The 19,359-nt window shown below is 36.0% G+C and overlaps 1 protein-coding gene across 1 annotated transcript in view; it reads left to right on the forward strand.

The window, feature by feature from the left end:
* Window positions 1-19,359, forward strand: part of ITGB8 (integrin subunit beta 8) — an 80,722-nt gene that overhangs the window by 46,161 nt on the left and 15,202 nt on the right. Inside the window, exons 4-8 of the mRNA XM_058526851.1 lie at window positions 248-494; window positions 1,897-2,062; window positions 2,660-2,818; window positions 13,408-13,503; window positions 16,650-16,739. Coding sequence (XP_058382834.1) covers window positions 248-494; window positions 1,897-2,062; window positions 2,660-2,818; window positions 13,408-13,503; window positions 16,650-16,739 — 758 coding nt within the window. The remainder of the gene's footprint in view (window positions 1-247; window positions 495-1,896; window positions 2,063-2,659; window positions 2,819-13,407; window positions 13,504-16,649; window positions 16,740-19,359) is intronic.

The following is a 19,359-nucleotide window of genomic DNA, read 5'->3' on the forward strand; positions in this document are numbered from 1 at the left end:
TGATTCATTTGTTATTATCTCTATCTGCCCTTTAGAAATGTGAGAAATGCATTGTAGAAGTTTCAGACTAATAAATTGGTATGGTTTTCAAATTGCCTTAAAATTATTCCAGAATATTCCTAACTTCATTCATTATGCACAAATTTGTGATAATTGTTCTATATCTAAAATGTGACTGACTTATTGACAGCTTATCCTGAGATATTTAAAATGAAGACTACATCATATTTGTCTTTCTTTGAACTAGGAGCTGAAGCTAATTTTATGCTGAAAATTCATCCTCTGAAGAAATATCCTGTGGATCTTTATTATCTGGTCGATGTCTCAGCATCAATGCACAATAATATTGAAAAATTAAATTCCGTTGGAAATGATTTATCTAGAAAAATGGCATTTTTCTCCCGTGACTTCCGCCTTGGATTTGGCTCATATGTTGATAAAACAGTTTCACCATACATTAGCATCCACCCGGAAAGGATTCATAATCAATGCAGGTATCTAGTGTTTGATGTGGTTTTCAGAATACTAAATGAATTTTTTTTCTTATAAAATCTCATTTTGTTTTGATATAAAGGACTTACTAAATTTTATATTTTTGTTTTATTAAATGAGAAATGAAAATATTTGGAGAGGAGGTATGTTCCTGTCTGAAAACTTCTGAGATTACCTGTAGCTGGGATTTTTTTAATATTTTTTCAAATACCATTCACTTAGTTTTTATCACAAAAAAAACACAAATAATATTAATAATTTTGAATAAACCTTCAATAATCGGGCTACCATGTATATAAATACCTTTTTGAAAATTCTGTATTCCTCTTTGTGATTGCTCCAAATTTGTTGAATTAAAGTTTATCAAATTTAAAGTACTTATGCTGCCAGTACTGCAGCTGATCTTCCGTTACTGTGTTGTGTTACTGTGTTAATTATGTTGCTTATGATGTGACTTCAAAGAAAGCTCAGGTAGCACAGGGAGGGTAGGGCAGAAGACGAGAATACGCCTGCTAGAAAGAGCCTTTTTTCTTATCATTTTGGAAGTCTGATTCTACATAGCGTATGCCCCACTATGAAAGGAGACCTGACCTTCAAGACACAAGTTTCTCACACAATATTCTAATTAGCCTGTTGAATTTTCAGAGAAAAATAAACGTTCAGTTCTTCCTTAATAAAATATTTCATTTTAACATCTTCATTCCCACTTCCATAAATTGCCCAGATCACTTTATAGTACGCACTCTCATCTACCAAAACAACTCTGCTCTCTGTTGTAGTGGAACAGGACTGACACATCTCCTCGTGGAGCTTCAGGCACCTTCTCCCTGAATGTAAATGCACTTGAGGAATGAGTCTCACTTTTGGGGACATCAAGGAATTCTTAAAACAATTTTAATGAATTCTGATTGTCCATCAATGATTCCATACCAAGCATCACTTAAAAAATTAGCACATTTTAAAATATCTAACAGTATAATACTTAGTATAATACTTTAACTAAATTTCTAAAAGCATTTCCCAAAAAGTGTTTCTCAGCTGTCCTGTGGTCAAATGTGATAGGAAATCACTGCAAATTCTTATCTCCTCTTAAAAATTAATAGTGCATATTAGCATAATAAAAGCCCTTAGGTGTCTTATATTAAAGAAACATGTTTAATCTTCTGTATTTTTTGAACACCAAACCACTATATTCCTATTTCCTACTTGCAAAGAAATATTCACCAATACTGAAATTTCCTCTGATTTTATAAAGTACAGATTTTCTCTAATAAAATTTCCTTGGCAAAAAAAAAAAAAACGTATTCCCTTCTCACACCAACCACACAATTTTACTGTGAATAATATTTTGGATCTTTGGAAGCATAGCAAAATAGAATTTGCATTTCTTCTTTTCCCATCTAGTGACTACAATTTAGACTGTATGCCTCCCCATGGATACATCCATGTGCTGTCTTTGACGGAGAACATCACTGAGTTTGAAAAAGCAGTACACAGACAGAAGATCTCTGGAAATATAGATACACCTGAAGGAGGTTTTGATGCCATGCTTCAGGCAGCTGTCTGTGAGGTAAGAAGTTGCACATTATTGAGTGTTTGCTCAGATGCAAAATCCTCCAAGAATTTAGGATTTTTCTTTTCTCTTTGATTTATGGAGTGAAAATATAGATAGAAGAATACATTCTTCTCCTATCTCTTATCTGTCACCAATGTTATTCATTTTGGTATGTGTTCAAGACAGAGGGGCTAAATTGAGAAAGGGTTATAAATAGGAAAAGATAAAAGGGAAAAAATAACTTATGCACTTGGAAAATCCTTTCCAAAAGGGCGGCTCTTTTCACTCACCACTCTCCAAGGAAGAACAAGAAATAGCCTGTTATCCTACTCACATCATGTTGGGCGCTCTGCACTTCATAAACCTGGCTTGTTCTTCCTCTAGGGGAACATTAGAAGTCTCTAGCCAGGAGCTTGTGTGGTCAAATGACTGTGGTAAAATAAAGGATATACAAATAAAAGTTAATGCTATTTATGAGACAGCATTGTATTTATGCACATCATTCTAGCCTGACTTAATGTTTGTTAACTTGAACTTAATGTTTACTTGAGATGAAGACCACAGTACAGATCTATGCTATTGTACAAGGTCTAATTACATGTTTATTTTAAGAGTCATATTGGATGGCGAAAAGAAGCTAAAAGATTGCTGCTGGTGATGACAGATCAGACATCTCATCTTGCTCTTGATAGCAAATTGGCAGGCATAGTGGTGCCAAATGACGGCAACTGCCATCTGAAAAACAACGTCTACGTCCGATCAACAAGCATGGTAATGCGGCAACAGCCTCTTAGTAGTTACGACTCTTTTGGTTAAAGTATAAGTTTAAATTGGCAATTCAGCTGTTCTTGTACCAAGAAATTATCTAAAGAAGAATGATACAGAGTCAGGATAAGCCATGAGAGAGAAGTTATGGAACAATGAAATCTATAAATGTTGATCAATAAAATATAAGGCTAAAATACTTTGACAACATCTAGTAGCTGACTCTCTGATGTGCTGCAAATCACTGTATTATTTGTGAAAATAAAAGTGATACAAGAGCTTACTTTTTATGGAACTAAAGGACCTTAAAAAGAAAAAATATATCCCTTTGTTTTTATATAAATAAACTAGTTGGTGTCTAAAAATAATATTAAGAATTGGTAAGAAAAGTATATTTGGCCCAAGGAATCCTTATATTATAATAGGTAGAATCTAAATAGAGACTAGGAAAAAAATATTCTGTGCCTCACTCCTTCCCTCTGAAGCTTGTCTATATTTAGGGGCTCTTTTTTTAAATCAGTGGATATCTGGATTGCTTCCTGAGGGTTAGCTTTAGCTCTGAATCACATATTTAAATACAATCTCCCAGAACCATATCTTTCCCAGCATTAGCTATTCTACATGTGGAAAATCAACTGCGCAAAGCATCATTTATTTCTGGCATTGACATCTATTTATACATCCAGGTAAATATTAGAACAGAAGCTTCCAAACTTTCTCAATCTTGGTACCCTAGTGTCTCAGTAATTTTTTCCCCAGTGCCCTTAGACCAAAAGAAAAAAAAAATACCTGACAGTTCTGTTTATAAAGCAGTTAGGTCCAAATATCTTAACTATTTATGTCCTACAAACTTTGTGGCCAGTTAAAAAAATAATACATATGAATCATAAAAAAAAATAAGTATGTATGTATATTTGTATGTATATATATATATTTGTATCATTCTTAGTTAATAACTTACTAATGGGAACTTCCCAAGCCTTGGAATCAGATTGGACATCACCACCCTCATTTCCCGTTCTGTACTGATTTCACACTGCCCAGCTTTGCAAAGATATGATGTCATCTAAAGGAACAAAGCCAAATGTAATCTTAAAATGGTGAAATACCTCTAGCTAGTAGTTCAAAGGTACCTGACAGATGCAAGTATCACTGTGTTTCCCTGGAAAATTTAAGATATTTCAAAGCACCCTGGTGAGTGTACTGCGGTGCTTCAAGGCACCTCATATACAATTTGGGAACTGCAATATAAAAAACCTATAAATTATGCTGAAATATGTGTGATTCCAGTGAGCAAAATTTAAATAGTTTAAATTTAGTTAATCTGGAACACTCTACCAGACTTACTGAAAGTTTAGAGGAGCAATTGTATTGACACATAAACCAAGTTCAACCCTTGGTTGGTTTAGTCTCTTGAAAGCAGCCTCAAAATTTAAAGATTTTAAAAGGTAACTAGAGTTTGAATTTAAAAATTCAAGATTTGGAGTTATTCCAGTATTGTCTTTCCCTTTGCTAATTCTCTTCTACTCAGCCACATTTCACTTTGGTAAACCCACCCACTTCAGTTTAGTCATTTCTTATCTTTCCTTCCTTCTATTTAACCTCTTTTAATCTGAGATAGAGTTCTGATTTATTTACTGAGTAGTGGAGGAGGAGACAAGAGGAATTATTCTATTGTGAGACAAGGAGGAGATTTTTTTTAAAGGAAAAATAATAATCACATTATTCTCAAATTGCATTGTATTATTCTTTTGAAGTTTTTCCAAGTTACTGAAGTCCATATGAATACTCCATAACTGTATTTTAGAGGGTGCTGTTGCTCATCTAGGAAGGATTCCTTAAGGCAAAGAAATGCACTTATGATTTTAGACACATGCCATGCCATATAACCTCATGGAAATAAATTGTAATTCTGGTGGAATTTTAACACAGTGTTTGAGCTCTTTGATATCAGGAATTTGGACAGTCTATCATGAACTTCATTTGCCTTATTGAACATTGTTCTGTCTACTTAAAAGAATGACCCTTCCACATGTCACTGATGGAGCAGTATGTCTATTAATACCTTAGAAAAATACTTTTCTCTCATTTATGGCAGGTCTGTGTTTTAAGGGATCCTATTCCTAAGAATTCTCAGTGCCTTCATTTCCAAGGACACTGCCCTAAAACAAAAGAAGTTGAGCATTTTGATTGATCCCTTGACTATGCATTTATTTATACAAGATGTGCTGCTGCTCTGAAATCTCCTATATCCAAAGCTACTCAGAACTCGATTCTAAGCATATTTACCTGCTCATTTTAAAATGACCCCCATCCCCTCCTATTTGGCCATTTAATGGAATTTAGAAAGGTTTAAATTAGACAAGCAATCAAACACTTCACTTCCTGGCTTTATCTCCAGCAGCCAATACCAGTAATGTTGAATGGTATCCGAGCTTCTTGCTTCAAGACTCTGGTTCTTTTATTTATAAAAGGAAATAACTGATAAAAGACCTTTTATATGTCTAAATTGCATGGACCAGAGTTCTACTGCTTGTACAGTAGCTATTTCATGAGGGTCAATGTGAATTCCAGAAGAATAACAACTACCATGTTTTGAGTATTTTTTTAACTGAAACCACAGTAGCAAACCCTACATACAGTATCAAATTTATCTTTACGACAACTCTGTAGGATAGTCATGATTATCCTTCTTTTACCTACAGAAAAACTGAGGGTGGAAGAAGTTATATAAGTTGACTGAGGACAGACAACTAAAAAGTTAATAAGTAGCAGAGCTGGGGCTCAATCCAGTTCAATCTTACATTAAAATCTGTATTCTTAACCACTTTGCTAGTGTCTTGAGAAAAGTAGAAGAACCAGAGCAATGAAATACTTGGTGTAATTTCTGCTCTAACTGTCTAGCTGTAGTCTTACTTATGGAAGACATAGAGCAGATAATTTGGCTTACATAAATTACAAAACAAGTTATAATTTAAAATAATTTATACTTACACATTGTTACATAGTTGTATGTAGCTGTTGGCAAATGATGTTATACTATTGAATAAATTACATTTTCCACTGCTTTTTCTCCAAGTGCTGGAATGAAAAACTTGAGTAGTAATGTAGTTTTATAATTTATCCAGCAATAATGGCAGTTTAAAATATGGCACTCTTCTTAAAATGGTAGATGTTAGTATAAAAATTGTTAATGGTGTAGAAGATAAGTTATTAATACTGAGGGTCTGGAATTTCACCTTGTCTCCCCACCCGGCTCCTCCAGGGTGATTCCCAATCTTACTCAGAGCCCTCCTCACAATCATCCACCCCGCCCTTGGTGGAGGCCAAGAATAACACCAAGGTCTCCAGTAACAGTAAAAGGAGGCCAAGGAGCAAGTATTGGGAAGAGACACACCACAGGTCATGCAATGACCTCTTATTTACGGGATTTTCAAATGTTGCTATGACTCTCAGTCCTGGACGGAGAGATGCAAATAGGCAAGAGCCTACCATACTCCTAATTGCATTTAGTACCTTAAGTATAGTGTTTCTTTCTCTACTCAGCTTTTGTTTGCCTCATCATATTATGGTCAGTGATTCTTCACCCCTCCTATTATATAACCCCTCAGAATTCCCTTACTGCTGGCTTCACAGTTCATCCCCTCTCCTGCAGCCTCATCTGAATAGACTAGATGCTGAATTGATCACCATCTTAGAGGACTGGAGCTGAATTGCAGAAGGCGTGTTAGGCATTACTAAAGAGTTTTGCTTCTTTATTGGTAAAAACAGTCAAGATTCTGCTTCTGGCTGCTCATGCAATTTTGTTTAACACGTTCTTGACTTATAGTAAGCCATCTAGGAAGCTTTATTTTTACCATGTTTCTCAACTATTTGGAATCATATTCAATTCTTCCAGAACTGCAGATGAAGAAAGGGAGCTCGAGAAGATACTTACTAGTTTAATCCATAACTTTGCTGAGTTAACAAACTTTCAAAAAGTTATTATATTTATTTGTGTTCCTTTTTTTTTTCTGAAAGGGCTATTTCTGATATTTTCAAAGTCTGGGAGACTCATTTTAATTAATGCTGATATCAGACAGCATTCCATGTAAGGAGACAATTTTAACCTTTTAGTAAAGAAAACTGTTAATTATTTTTGCTGCTCTGTGACCAAGAAATAGTCTCTTCAACTTCAGAAAGTGTTAAATGTTCTCTTTTTCTGCTTGTCAGCTTCTTTGTCCCAGACACATACTAATAAAAACGCTAATTCATCGAGCACTTACTTTGTGCTGGGCACCGTGCTGAGCATATTGCTTATGTTATCACGTTTGGTCTTTACTACAACCCATGTTATAGATAAGGAAGCTGAAACTTAGAGACATCAGATTAATTTATGCAAGGTCACAGAGCTACTACAAATATCAGAGTCAAGATCCACACCTAAACTATCTAATGCCAGAATCCATTGATCTTCTTCAACCTGACGCTGTGCTGGCTACCTCCATTTATTACCACTGACACTGAGCTGGGTCATCTGCCAGACCCTTTATATACCTTAGCTAATTAAATCTCCACATCAGCTGGGCAAGGTAAGCATCATCATACCCATCCACAATGGATGAAGTGGAGAGGGAGGGTAAATATCTTGATTCTCAGGTCTCTAGTGTGTCTCCTACGCCACAGTCTTCATACTGATTCTGTACTGGCTGCCTTTGAAAAAAACCAATGTATGCAAGTGATTTTGATGACACTGGAAGGGAGCTATATTAGTAGTCATTTTTTAAAATATTTTTAAGCATATTCGACTCTGAAGAGTCTTCTCAAAATAATTATTCTTCGTAATGTTTTAAACACTTGAAAAAGATGTACTTCCTAAGCCCAAGTTTATACAACGTTCCTAATTTTGCATAATACTGAATCTTATATCTAAGGAAAAAAAAGAGATCTAGAATAACCCCAAATCTGCTGCCTTTTGTTATAGACTGAGGCTTAACAGCACAATGGCTATTTAAAGTCAAATGGAGAGGCCATCTAAACCAAAACCATCATTTTAAGAGAGAGAAATAAAGAAGTATTGCTATTTATTTAGTCTCATGGAAATTACTGATTTGTAATTATGAGAACAATAACAACAGTAATTTTAATATGGCTAAACTAAAGCATATAATGAAAATTTTCACCTTATTTCCTGATTTTTACTTGTTTTTCTCTGCTTAACACTGTATAAAAAAATGTAACTTTTTAAATTAATTAAAGAGATAAGATTAGTTTAGAGTGTTAGCACCTTTGAGTTTTGTGAACATGCACAATGAGGAAAGTAAAGGAAATGTCACCCAGGCAGAATGCACCTAGAAAGTTTTTTTGTTTTTTTTTTTGGTGAGGAAGATCAGCCCTGAGCTAACATCCATGCCAATCCTCCTCTTTTTTTGCTGAGGAAGACCGGCCCTGAGCTAACATCTATTGCCAATCCTTCTCCATTTTTTTTTTTCCTTTTTCTCCCCAAAGCCTCAGTAGATAGCTGTATGTCATAGTTGCACATTCCTCTAGTTGCTGCATGTGGGATGCGGCCTCAACATGGCCGGACAAGTGTGCGTCAGTGTGCGCCCAGGATCTGAACCCAGGCCTCCAGCAGCGGAGCGCGCGTACCTAACCGCTGAGCCACGGGGCTGGCCCCGCACCTAGAAAGTTTTAATTCCGTGTGCAGTTGGTTTTTTAAAAATATTGTTACAACTTTTAAAACTAATAAAGTGCCTTATTTCAGCTTACTGCTCTCTGAACTATCTGTTTTAAATTGTAAATGCCATGAGAACAATAATGATTTCAATAATAACTTTAGAATAGACCTAATTTGAATGCTTCTCATGCTTGCAGAAAAACAGCCAGGAAATGATCTCTGCAAACAATATTATTTTATTTTTTTCTTTTAAATTGAAAGCAAAAATTGCACACAGACTCACCTAGGCCAGGCTCAGAGTAGCCTGGTACTGCTTTTACAATGGCTCTGAAAATGAGAGAAAAATAATGGTTTATAAAAGTGGCACAATAAAAACAAAATGTGATGAAAATATTTATGAAATAGAATGTTCCAATTAAATTATATGTATTGGTTAATTATATTTAAGCAGAAAACTTTTTATTACCACTCGCATTGAAAAGCTTACAAAAATTTTAAGTACATGCCCCTCTTTCAGTAACTAGGATATTATGATTACAATTGATACTGTGTTTGGCAAACTCAAACACTTCAGGGGCCGGGTATGAAGGGTAAATAAATGAGGCAAGTCAAACAAAGCATACCCAGGAGCCCAACATTTAGCCTTTAGTAATGGCCTCTAAATGTCTTTTATTAAGCAGTCTTTCATTGAAAGCTGACTTATATTAAGCAGTCCTGTGGCATTTGCCCCTTTACATTTACCTAATACCACCCACCATCCCCATGAGGTATAGATATTGCTATTGCCTCCATTTTATAAAGGAGAAAAGGGAGGCACTAAAAGGATCAGGAACTTGTCTGTGGTCACCCAGCCCTACCTAGTAGTGCCCACAGTAGATGCCAAGCAGTGTGACATCAGGACATGAGCCCCTACTCACCATTAATCTGGGCTTAATGATTACAGAATGGTAAACGGACATACTGTAATTATTACACAGATTAACCTATAATCCCCACCAAAACTCTGAGAGGTAGACACTAGTATTTATACCTGTTTTATACATATGGAAACTGGATGGCAGAGAGGTCAAGACAGCTGCCCTGTGTTACACAGCTAGTAACTGCAGAGCAAGGAGCTGAAGCCCCACGTGGTCTGTTTCCAGAGCCCCTGCTCTTGATATGGTTCTCAACTGGAGCGATTCTGCCCTCCAGAGGACATTTCACTGTACAGAGACATTTTGGTTGTTCCAACTTGGGGAGGTGGGAGATACCAGCATCTAGCATGTAGAGGCCAGGGATGTTGCTAAATATCCTACAATGCACAGGACAGCTTCCCACCCATAATACAGAATACCTGGCCCAAAATGTCAGTAGTGTCACTGATGAGAAACCCTGGTCTATGCAATTATTACTGTGCGGCCATGTAGATAGAAAATAGGCTATTGCGATAGATGGGGACTGACAACACATAATTTAAAGTCTTCATCTCTAAATAAATCTCGGCTATCAGATTGCTTTCATGTTGTCTCTTTGCTCTAAAGAGTGAACTGTAAAAAATAATCCAGATAATTTAGTACTTTAATTAATCAAGTCATTGGGGTTGTTTTTTTTTGTATCTTATTAAGATGTGCAATACTACAAATTCTATATAATAAAAATTTTTATTATGAATCTCTTTTACGAAGAGAATCTTAGACACTTCTTTTTTTGCCACCACATATGCGCATTATAAAATTCTCCCATACATCTCTACACTGTTATCTCTTTAACCAAAATTGCTACCAATGAATCTTTCTTACCTCCTTTTCCCTTCTGACATTTATAAGTTATTTCCCACAAGTCACAACGAAGGTGTTGGTGAAGAAGAAAAATATGAAAGGAATCCTTTTGCCCTTAATTACTTAGCAGCTGTCTTGGCATATTGCTTTCCCTTCTCCTTTTTGCCCCTGAAATGCCTATTATCTCTATTAATTATTTTCAGTGCTTAGAAAAACAATATGTAATGGGTTAGACAGAAGGGGAGTTAGAGATGAGGAGCAGTGACATCACCAAAACAGCTGGCTAAGATGGAGCGTTCCAGCTAGTGAAATACAAGGCATAAAAGATAAAATTCTTAAATGATAATGCGCTTCCTGGAGGAAAGGGGAAGGGGCTTCAACAATGGTCATTAATCCACAGCTCTCCTGTCAACAGTGGCTTATTTAAACATCTGTTAAACATTTGTAATTTTAACAAATCTGCCTCAAGGTACTTGGAATTCTCTGAAACAGATTTCTTCTAGGGTTCAAAAAAATGTGTTCTTTTAAGCTTAAAAACCCAAATGACCTTCTTAATGAGCTTCTGACCAAACTAGAACTTTCTAGATTTAAATTTTGTGTACTTTTGGTCAATGTGACTTCCTGTTTTTGAAAAGAGGAAAGAGATTAAGAAGGCTCCAAAAGCTGCTTACATTTTAGACTGTTCTTTAAATATTGATTTTATGTGAGTTAAGTATAAGCTGATTAAAAACATATGGATTAAATTTTCCTTAAAATATGAATAGTTTTAAAAATTAAGAAGGGGGAATGCTTGGCAAACTGTGATTATTTTTTGTCAAAGCAAAAATATTTGAAAAGTAGTTGTTGCCATTAAAAAAATATTCCCAATACAGCTAGATTTACCCTTCCTTTACTTGTTCTGTTTAAGTTACTAGCATTGGGCAAACTGTCATAAATCTATTTTAAGAGTATACTTATTATTAGGAACAAGGAATAAGAATTTATATGGCAGAATTTATGTTTTGGGGATTCTTTTTCTGTTACTTTAAAATTATATTCTCAAGAATTGCTCTGAGCAGAATTTTTCTTGTGCAAGTCCATGTGGTAATAGTTTTTAAACCTCTTAATAAATTGGTTTCATATCACATTTAAACGCAGTTCATGAAAATTTGATTTGTTTCTACCACAGCAATTATAGATTATATAGAAATAAAAGGATATTTGTTATGGTTATTATCTTAGTCCATTCGGGATGCTGTAACACCATAAATTGGTGGCTTATAAACAGAAATTTATTCCTCACAGTTCTGGAGGTTGGGAAGTCCAGGATCAAAGGCACTGGCAGATTCGGGGTCTGGTGAGAGCCTACTTTCTGGTTCACAGAAAACATGTTCTAGCTGTAACGTTACATGGAGGAAGGGGCAAGGGAGCTTTCTCCACTGGCCCTCTTTTTTTTGTGAGGAAGATCAGCCCTAAGCTAACATCCGTTGCCAATCCTCCTCTTTTTGCTGAGGAAGATTGGCCCTGGGCTAACATCCTTGCCCATCTTCCTCTACTTTATATGGGACGCCGCCACAGCATGGCTTGCCAAGCAACGCATCAGGTCCGCGCCTGGGATCTAAACCCGTGAACCCCGGGCCTCCGAAGTAGAGCGCGTGAACCCAACCGCTACACCGCCGTCCACTGGCCCTCTTTTAAAAGGGCACTGATCCCATTCATGAGGGCTCTACCTTCATGACCTAATCATCTCCCAAAGGCCCACCTCCTAACACTATCACCTTGTGGGTTAGGATTTCAACATATGTGTTTGGGGAGGGAAGCATAAATATTCAGATCATAGCAGTTACTCATGTTAGTGATAGTATTTTTAAACACAAGGCTATCTCCTATGTCTGTGTATATAAGTTTAATATGTGGGTCACAGAACTTAGACTATAAGTGAAACTAGTAAAATTAGCTCTTTTACTAAGTTCACATAGTTGCCAAAATACAGAAATATGCAAGACGATTTAGCAAAATTTTCCCTTAAAGAAAACATAGTTAGCATTGGAGGGTACAAGGGCAAGTAAAAGCTACAGAGTAATTTTAACTTGAATCTCCTGCTACTAATTAGGCTCAGTTACATGATCCTTGACTAATGCAGCTAGGCACCAATGAACAGGTGGGACCACTGCAGGTGAAGTTTGACATGATCTCTCTGAGAGGTGTCTAGGTATGAAGCTGTTATTCGAGATCATCACTTTAATTTCTAGAAAAGCATTCATAGAAAGAAAAAATATCAAGTACTATGTCTAACTATATTACTGTAGATAGCAGTTTCTATAGTTGTCAGATTTCTCGTATTTACTAAACTAAATTTTATTCCCCTTCTACTCTCCCCAGCTTTCTAGCTACTACAAAGAATGTCACAGTTGGCTCTACATAAGTTTTATTTATCAAAGTAAAACAGATTTATAATATATATATACAAAGTATAATGATAATAACTTGAGAGATCTGTAACCTATACATTGTATAAGCTGTTGGAAATAAAAATCATGATAATTGCTATTAAAAATCATTACCTACTATAGGCAAGAAACTGCATTAAATAATTCACATACTATTGTTATCTTTTTAATCTTGCCAGCAATCACGTAAGGCAAATACCATTCACATGTTACAGAGGATGGACCTGGGAGAATTTTTATCATAAAGTGACAACCTGGGATTTGAGTACAAGGTTTTCTGCTTTTAAACAGAGTTTATACTAAATCATGTTATATATCAAATATATATGTATATGTGTGTATAAATAGATGCATATATTTGCATTTCAACACTTGTTACTGAATTCCACTTCAGAATGTGATTGTCACTAATGTATCTGTTTCTGAATATTAAATTATCTTTCAGTTATATCACTTTGAGTCCAATATTAATCCAAAGAGGTGCTGAACACTCTTTGTGCTATGTTGAATCCAGCCCTCTTCATTTTTCTGTGTTATAGGTTTTTATGGAGATTTTATCTATAAATATACTTAATACATTGATGTTGATCTTATTTTTAAAAGAACTTAAATGCCTCTAGTAAAACCATAATCCTTCCCAACACAGTACATTTTTATGTCAGTCATGTTGTTTTCCTTATAAGAGATGTTTGGATATGTGTGGGATTAAGCTACTAAATTTTACTCCCTTCTTTATTTCATTATCCATTCCAGGAACATCCCTCACTAGGCCAACTTTCAGAAAAGTTAATAGACAACAACATTAATGTCATCTTTGCAGTTCAAGGAAAACAGTTTCATTGGTATAAGGTATGTTAATTCCAGAAATATAAAAATTAAAATGTTTGCGTTGGTAGTTGAAATTAGAAGACTTCTTAGAATTCTAGGTAAGGATTCTGGAATTATTGTACTTTGTACAACCTAAATTTAATACTGTATTAATTAATATATACTACATAGCGTCTTAAGTTAGCATTTAAGTATAAATTCTGTCTGTTTGTAACACCTAGAACCAAGCGTGTACACTCATACTTAGTGTGGTACTGACTGTGACAATAATGGAGAAGACTTTAGTCAGGTGAAAAGTAGTTCACACTCCAACTACACCTTTCGTATTTGGAGACCTGCTTATATTCTGGTCCATGGGCACATCCTTATAATAGATTATGTTGGGGAATATCAGCTTACTTTTCAATAGCACCAACATACCTAGATTTGGTCTAGGTCATCCAGTAAAGGAACAGAAGAGCGGAGGAAGCAGTTGACCCAGTCAAAGCCTTTCTACATAAGAACAATCTTGGTTTTGTCCAGAGTCCCTCTGGCCAGGTGACACTCACAAGCAGAATAGACATTTGGCATCTATGTCACTCTGGCAGTGCCATGGGACTCCCCGCCCCCACCTCCACATGGAACTGTTCTTCTATACCCCTGCTATAGCTTTTTTTCACAGTATTTTGGGTTCTTTCTTCCAGGAAACTTTCTTTTCTTCATTTCCATGATGCTGTGATACCCTAATTTTCATTGCACATGTCTGATCACTGGGTTTTCTTCATCTCCTTCATTGTCTTTGCTTCTTCCTTCTACTCCCAATGTCGTTTACTTATTTTTTAATACTTCAGAGAAATTACATTTGCTTTCAGCTTCAACAAATACTTGAACCCATCTGCATTTGCCCCAAAGCTGGTGTTCCCTCCACCCGTTTCTCTAACACCCAACTACCATATTTATCATCTAAAAGCACTACTTTAATCATCCCACTTCTTCCCTTAGAAATCTTTAGCAACACTTTAATTCCCTGTTTTCCCAAATTTATATACCATGGAACCCCTTTTTAATGTAACAACTGTTAATATACACAGAAGTAGGGCTCTGGCCCAAATTAAATCCCCAAACTACTTTATTAACAACAGTAACAGCTTCCACTTATTGAGTACTTACTATCGTCAGGTACTGAGTTTCTAACATTAACTCATTTAATACTCTTAACAACTCATAACAATGAGGACAGTATAACTAATATGCCCATTTTTAAAGATGAGGAAACACACTTAGGGAGGTTATATACTTGCCCAAACTTTCCTAACAGCCTAAATCCTGTGCTCTTAACCTCTAAGCTTAATAGTTGAATTTCAAATTATTGTGCAGCTTTTTATTGTTTTTGCCTCCTCGTTCTCTGACATTTATTATTTCTTGATGGTGTTATTGGTTCTAGCAGTTTCTCCCTACTCCTTTAAAAAGATTTCCAATGACTGATAAACCATAAAACCAGGCTTATTATTAATTGAATTGTGTGCAAAGTAAGAATCACCAGGCTCTGAAAGCCTGACAAGCTCTTCTATGAGTCTTGTGTTTGCCCTTACAGTCCCCTACTTTGGCTGCCCAGAGATATTTTTATCAATAACGTTCGTCTGGGTTGTAACAGCCTCCTAACCCATCTCCCAAATCCATCATCAACCTGGCTGCAGGATGATCTATTTAAGTCACAAGTGTGACCATGGTACTCCCTAGAGTAAAATGTTCCAGTGGTTCCCTTTGATTTAGAGGATCAAGTCTTTAACGTGGCATATAAGGCCATCTGGTCCCTGCTTGCCTCTCTGGCCTCATCCCTCACTATTCTCTGCCTTACACTTGTCCCTCAAGCCATGCTTCTAATTCTCCTGTGCACACACTCACCAGGCTCTTTCTTTCCTTTGTTCTTCTTTGTGCCTTTGCTCTTGCTACCTATCCCCCATGCCTGAAAGCCCTTCTCCCTCATTACTTGGCTAACTTGTACTTATCCTTTAAGACACAGCTCATGAGTCACCTGCTCCAGGAAACAGTCTCTGGCAACCTTCCCCAGCCCTCAAATGCTTGCTGAGTATCCCTCTCATTAAGTTTGCATATCTCTATTGCTTCAGGTGTACATTGTTTTTTGAAATTGTCATTTATATACCTGTGAGATCCTTAAGAATGGAAATTATATGGCCTACCAATTTAGCATCTCCAAAGTGATACACAATAGAAGCTCAATAAAGGTTAGATGAATGGATTTTAAAAATCTGTAAGTGATGTATTTTCCCTGTTACCTAAGATACCAAATTGTTAGTGTCTAAGTAGTGGCTGGCATACAGCAGGAACTTAATGATACTTGTGAATGGGAAAACGAGTGTATAAATGAATTTCAAGACTTTTCATAATTTGATTCCTTATAAATATGCATCCTTCACTCCAGTCAGACTGGTTTCTTCTCTGTTCTTACTTCATCTACAAGTCAGGTAAACCTTTAAGCCTTTGCTAATTCTCATTTTCTCAGTAGGAATACCTAGAGTCTTCTCCATAATTATTAAGTACCATCCATCAATAACACCCACTCCAAGAGGCTTCCACTTGTGACTATAATTTTTTTTCTCTGGTCTGGACCAACACATCCTAAAGGTCGTTCCATGGAACAGTAGTTCTGCAAAATATTTATATATGTTACAGAGAAAAGAATTTTGTAATTAAAGAAATGTTGGGAAATGCTACATGAAATAATGCTAAATTATTTCTGAATTGCAGAACCTCTCTGAAACTTCAGTTTGCAAGTGAGCATTTTGAGTCTCTAAGTGGAAGAAACCTTACGCAGAACTTCCCAAACTTATTTGCCCTCAGAATCCTTTTCATGTTTAAAATCTCTTAGGACTATGTTCCATGGAAGATACTTTGGGAAATGCTGGTCTGTACCTTGGGTTTTTAGGTCGGCATGAAATTTGTGCACGCACACACTCGCATGCATATACACATACACACACTACCATTTCACGTGTATATGGTTTGGCTGTCCTACTTGGTTGCTTATATTTTTCTTTTGTTGTATATTTTTTGATTAATGTAATGGCTCACCTTCCACTGATAACTATAAGGATTTTTAATATTTTGTGATTGCTAAACCATTGTATACTATTATCATTAAGTAAATGTATTGGTATATTTTCTAGGACCTTCTACCCCTCTTGCCTGGCACCATTGCTGGTGAAATAGAATCAAAGGCTGCGAACCTCAATAATTTGGTAGTAGACGCCTATCAGGTATGTATATATTATACACAATTTTTTCAAATAAACTTTTAACCCCAACTGCTGTTGCAAGGTACAAAGTAGTGCCATGTCATGTTGAGGGGAATCCTGGAAAGAACATTAGATTAGGAACTCAGAACCTGAGTTTAGCTCTGGCTCTACCACTAACTAGCTATGGAAGCTCGTGAAAGTCACTTCAGCTCTCTGTGCCTCACTGTGTCTCCTTGGCAGTAAGTAAACTCAGGTTGGGCTAGAGGCTGTCTAAATTTCCTTCCAAATCAAATGTTCAGTGAGTCACCAAATCATGGCTATAGAATATACTTTATTACCAAGAAATTTCACAATTTCCTATGTCGTAAAGATAAAGTAAGAAATCCACACTGTTATTTAAAGCAGCAGTCTATCAGGGAAAATGAACTATCTGGGATAGAGAGATTACTAAGAGGACTCTGTTGAGGTCTCCTAGATCAATCACTTGATTGTTCAATCAGTTATTTTAGCAGTTTTATCAAATTAGTTTGATTAAAAAAATCACCTTAGGAGAGAGACTGTTTTACTGAGTTGACAGTTGTATGCTTATCCCCAGTCTATGAAGATTGGGTGCCAAATGCAAAGATTTAAAGAAACATCTTATCTTTCAACCTAGGTCATCCCTGAATAGAATATGCTCTGTTAAGACATTGTAATAATAGTGACTGTTAACTTTAATACCACTGAGAACCAGTTACTTTTCATACATGACCTCATTTAATCTGCACAATTGACCTATAAGGCAGGTGTTAGTAATCCCATTGTGTATTTGTAGAACCTCAAAGAACCTGAGCAAATTAAGCAAAGGTCAAACAGCTTACAAGAAGAAGAATCAGGATCAGAACCCAGGTCTTCATTAACTCCAGGTGCTTCCTCCTGTGTGATATCACCTGTTTTTGTTTTTGTTTTTACATAGTGTCCAAATATGCTTTATTCTACCTTGAATTTATGGGCCATTGATAAAGTCTCACTTTTCAAAATTCTCTGATTCCCTTCCTGACACAGTAGAGTTGAACAGCATAAATAGCAGCCCAAGCATTGTGAGAAACCTCAAGCTACTTCTCTTCTCATTTTCTCCATGCAGCATCTACCTTCAACTCAGGTACAAAAGCGAAAGGCAGGAGGTAGGCATGGGATAGAAAATGAAGGATTTGTTTAAACTTTCTCCTTTTAAAAGGAAAATAAGGACTAGCCCTGGTAACCTGGTGGTTAAGTTCGGTATGCTCAGCTTTGGCGGCCTGGGTTAGGTTCCCAGGCACGGACCTACACCACTCATCTGTTCAGTGGCCATGCTGTGGTGGCTCACATACAAAACCAGGAAGATTGGCAGTGGATGTTAGCTCAGGGCGAATCTTCTTCAGCAAAAAAAAAAATTAAAAAATAGAAAAATAAAAGGAGGGACTGGCCCAGTGGCATAGTGGTTGGGTTTGTGTGCTCTGCTTCAGCAGCCCACGGTTTACAGGTTGAGTCCCAGGTGCCGACCTACATACTGCTCACCAGGCCATGCTGTGGTAGCCTCCCATCTGCAGAGTAGAGGAGGACTGGCAACGGATATTGGCTCAGGGCCAATCTTCCTCACCCAAAATAATAATAATCATAAATAAAAGGAAAATAAATCTTGTGAGATCTTTTTTTCTTGGCAAAAAATTGTTCTATGTCTGAAAACGATGTTGGATGAAATAAGAAGAACATCTTTAATTATATTTCTTTCTCACTGCTGCAAAAGAATATTAGGACTGGGGGAACTTCTTATCAAGGAAAATCAAACGTGTACAATTCGTTTCCATCGGTAGTTTGTTCCCAAGAATAATCAAAATAAGGAAGGCGCTTACAATGTTAAACACCACTCTAATTTTTATAGTATGAACCCATTTCTTACCCTAAACAAGGAATATAAATTGACACACTTACCTGTGTGTCAGTACCAATGTAAAGGGAGATGGCAGCGTTTGGTTTCATGTTATTTGCCCAGGGTAGGTGTGGGATGCCTTGGCTAATTGCAGTTCTGATTAGCCTTAAACGATGGGAAAATAAAGCAAATCCAACAAAAACTTACTCTGGCTAACTAATCTCCTTAAGGTGGAATTCTGTTGTTATTTTATATACATCTATATTTTCAAAATTCTTCTGAAATTTCATTTTGTCTTCACAGTCCTACAGAAACAATTCACAATTCATTGAAGAAAACGAAAGAATAAAATTATTCCATTCTAACTTTTCATTTTTTGCATTTCCTTTTTAAGAATTTTATAAAATTATATACAAATTTAGTACACAGTGAATGTGACTGCATTTTATTTTTATTCTTTATATCAGCACTGCCATTAGAATTAAAATTATATAAAAATCATGACTTATAATAACATAATAGTAATTTCACTGAAATTAAGAAATGAAAAATAAATTATATTTAATAAAAAAAAGATTAAACATCAGAAAAAATAAATTCTGCTTCTGTACCTGTTAGTTAGTAAAAGGGAAGTTTAAGATTGTGTCTGGAGCTTAATTTCTAAATCCCCAAACTGGGCAAAATTTAGATATGTGTCTTCACAGCTTGAAAAACACTGGTATAACTAGTTTAAGATTTTAAGAGAAGCAGAAT

The sequence above is a fragment of the Diceros bicornis genome, chromosome 3 (assembly GCF_020826845.1).
Source record: "Diceros bicornis minor isolate mBicDic1 chromosome 3, mDicBic1.mat.cur, whole genome shotgun sequence".
NCBI classification, from domain to species: Eukaryota; Metazoa; Chordata; class Mammalia; order Perissodactyla; family Rhinocerotidae; genus Diceros; species Diceros bicornis.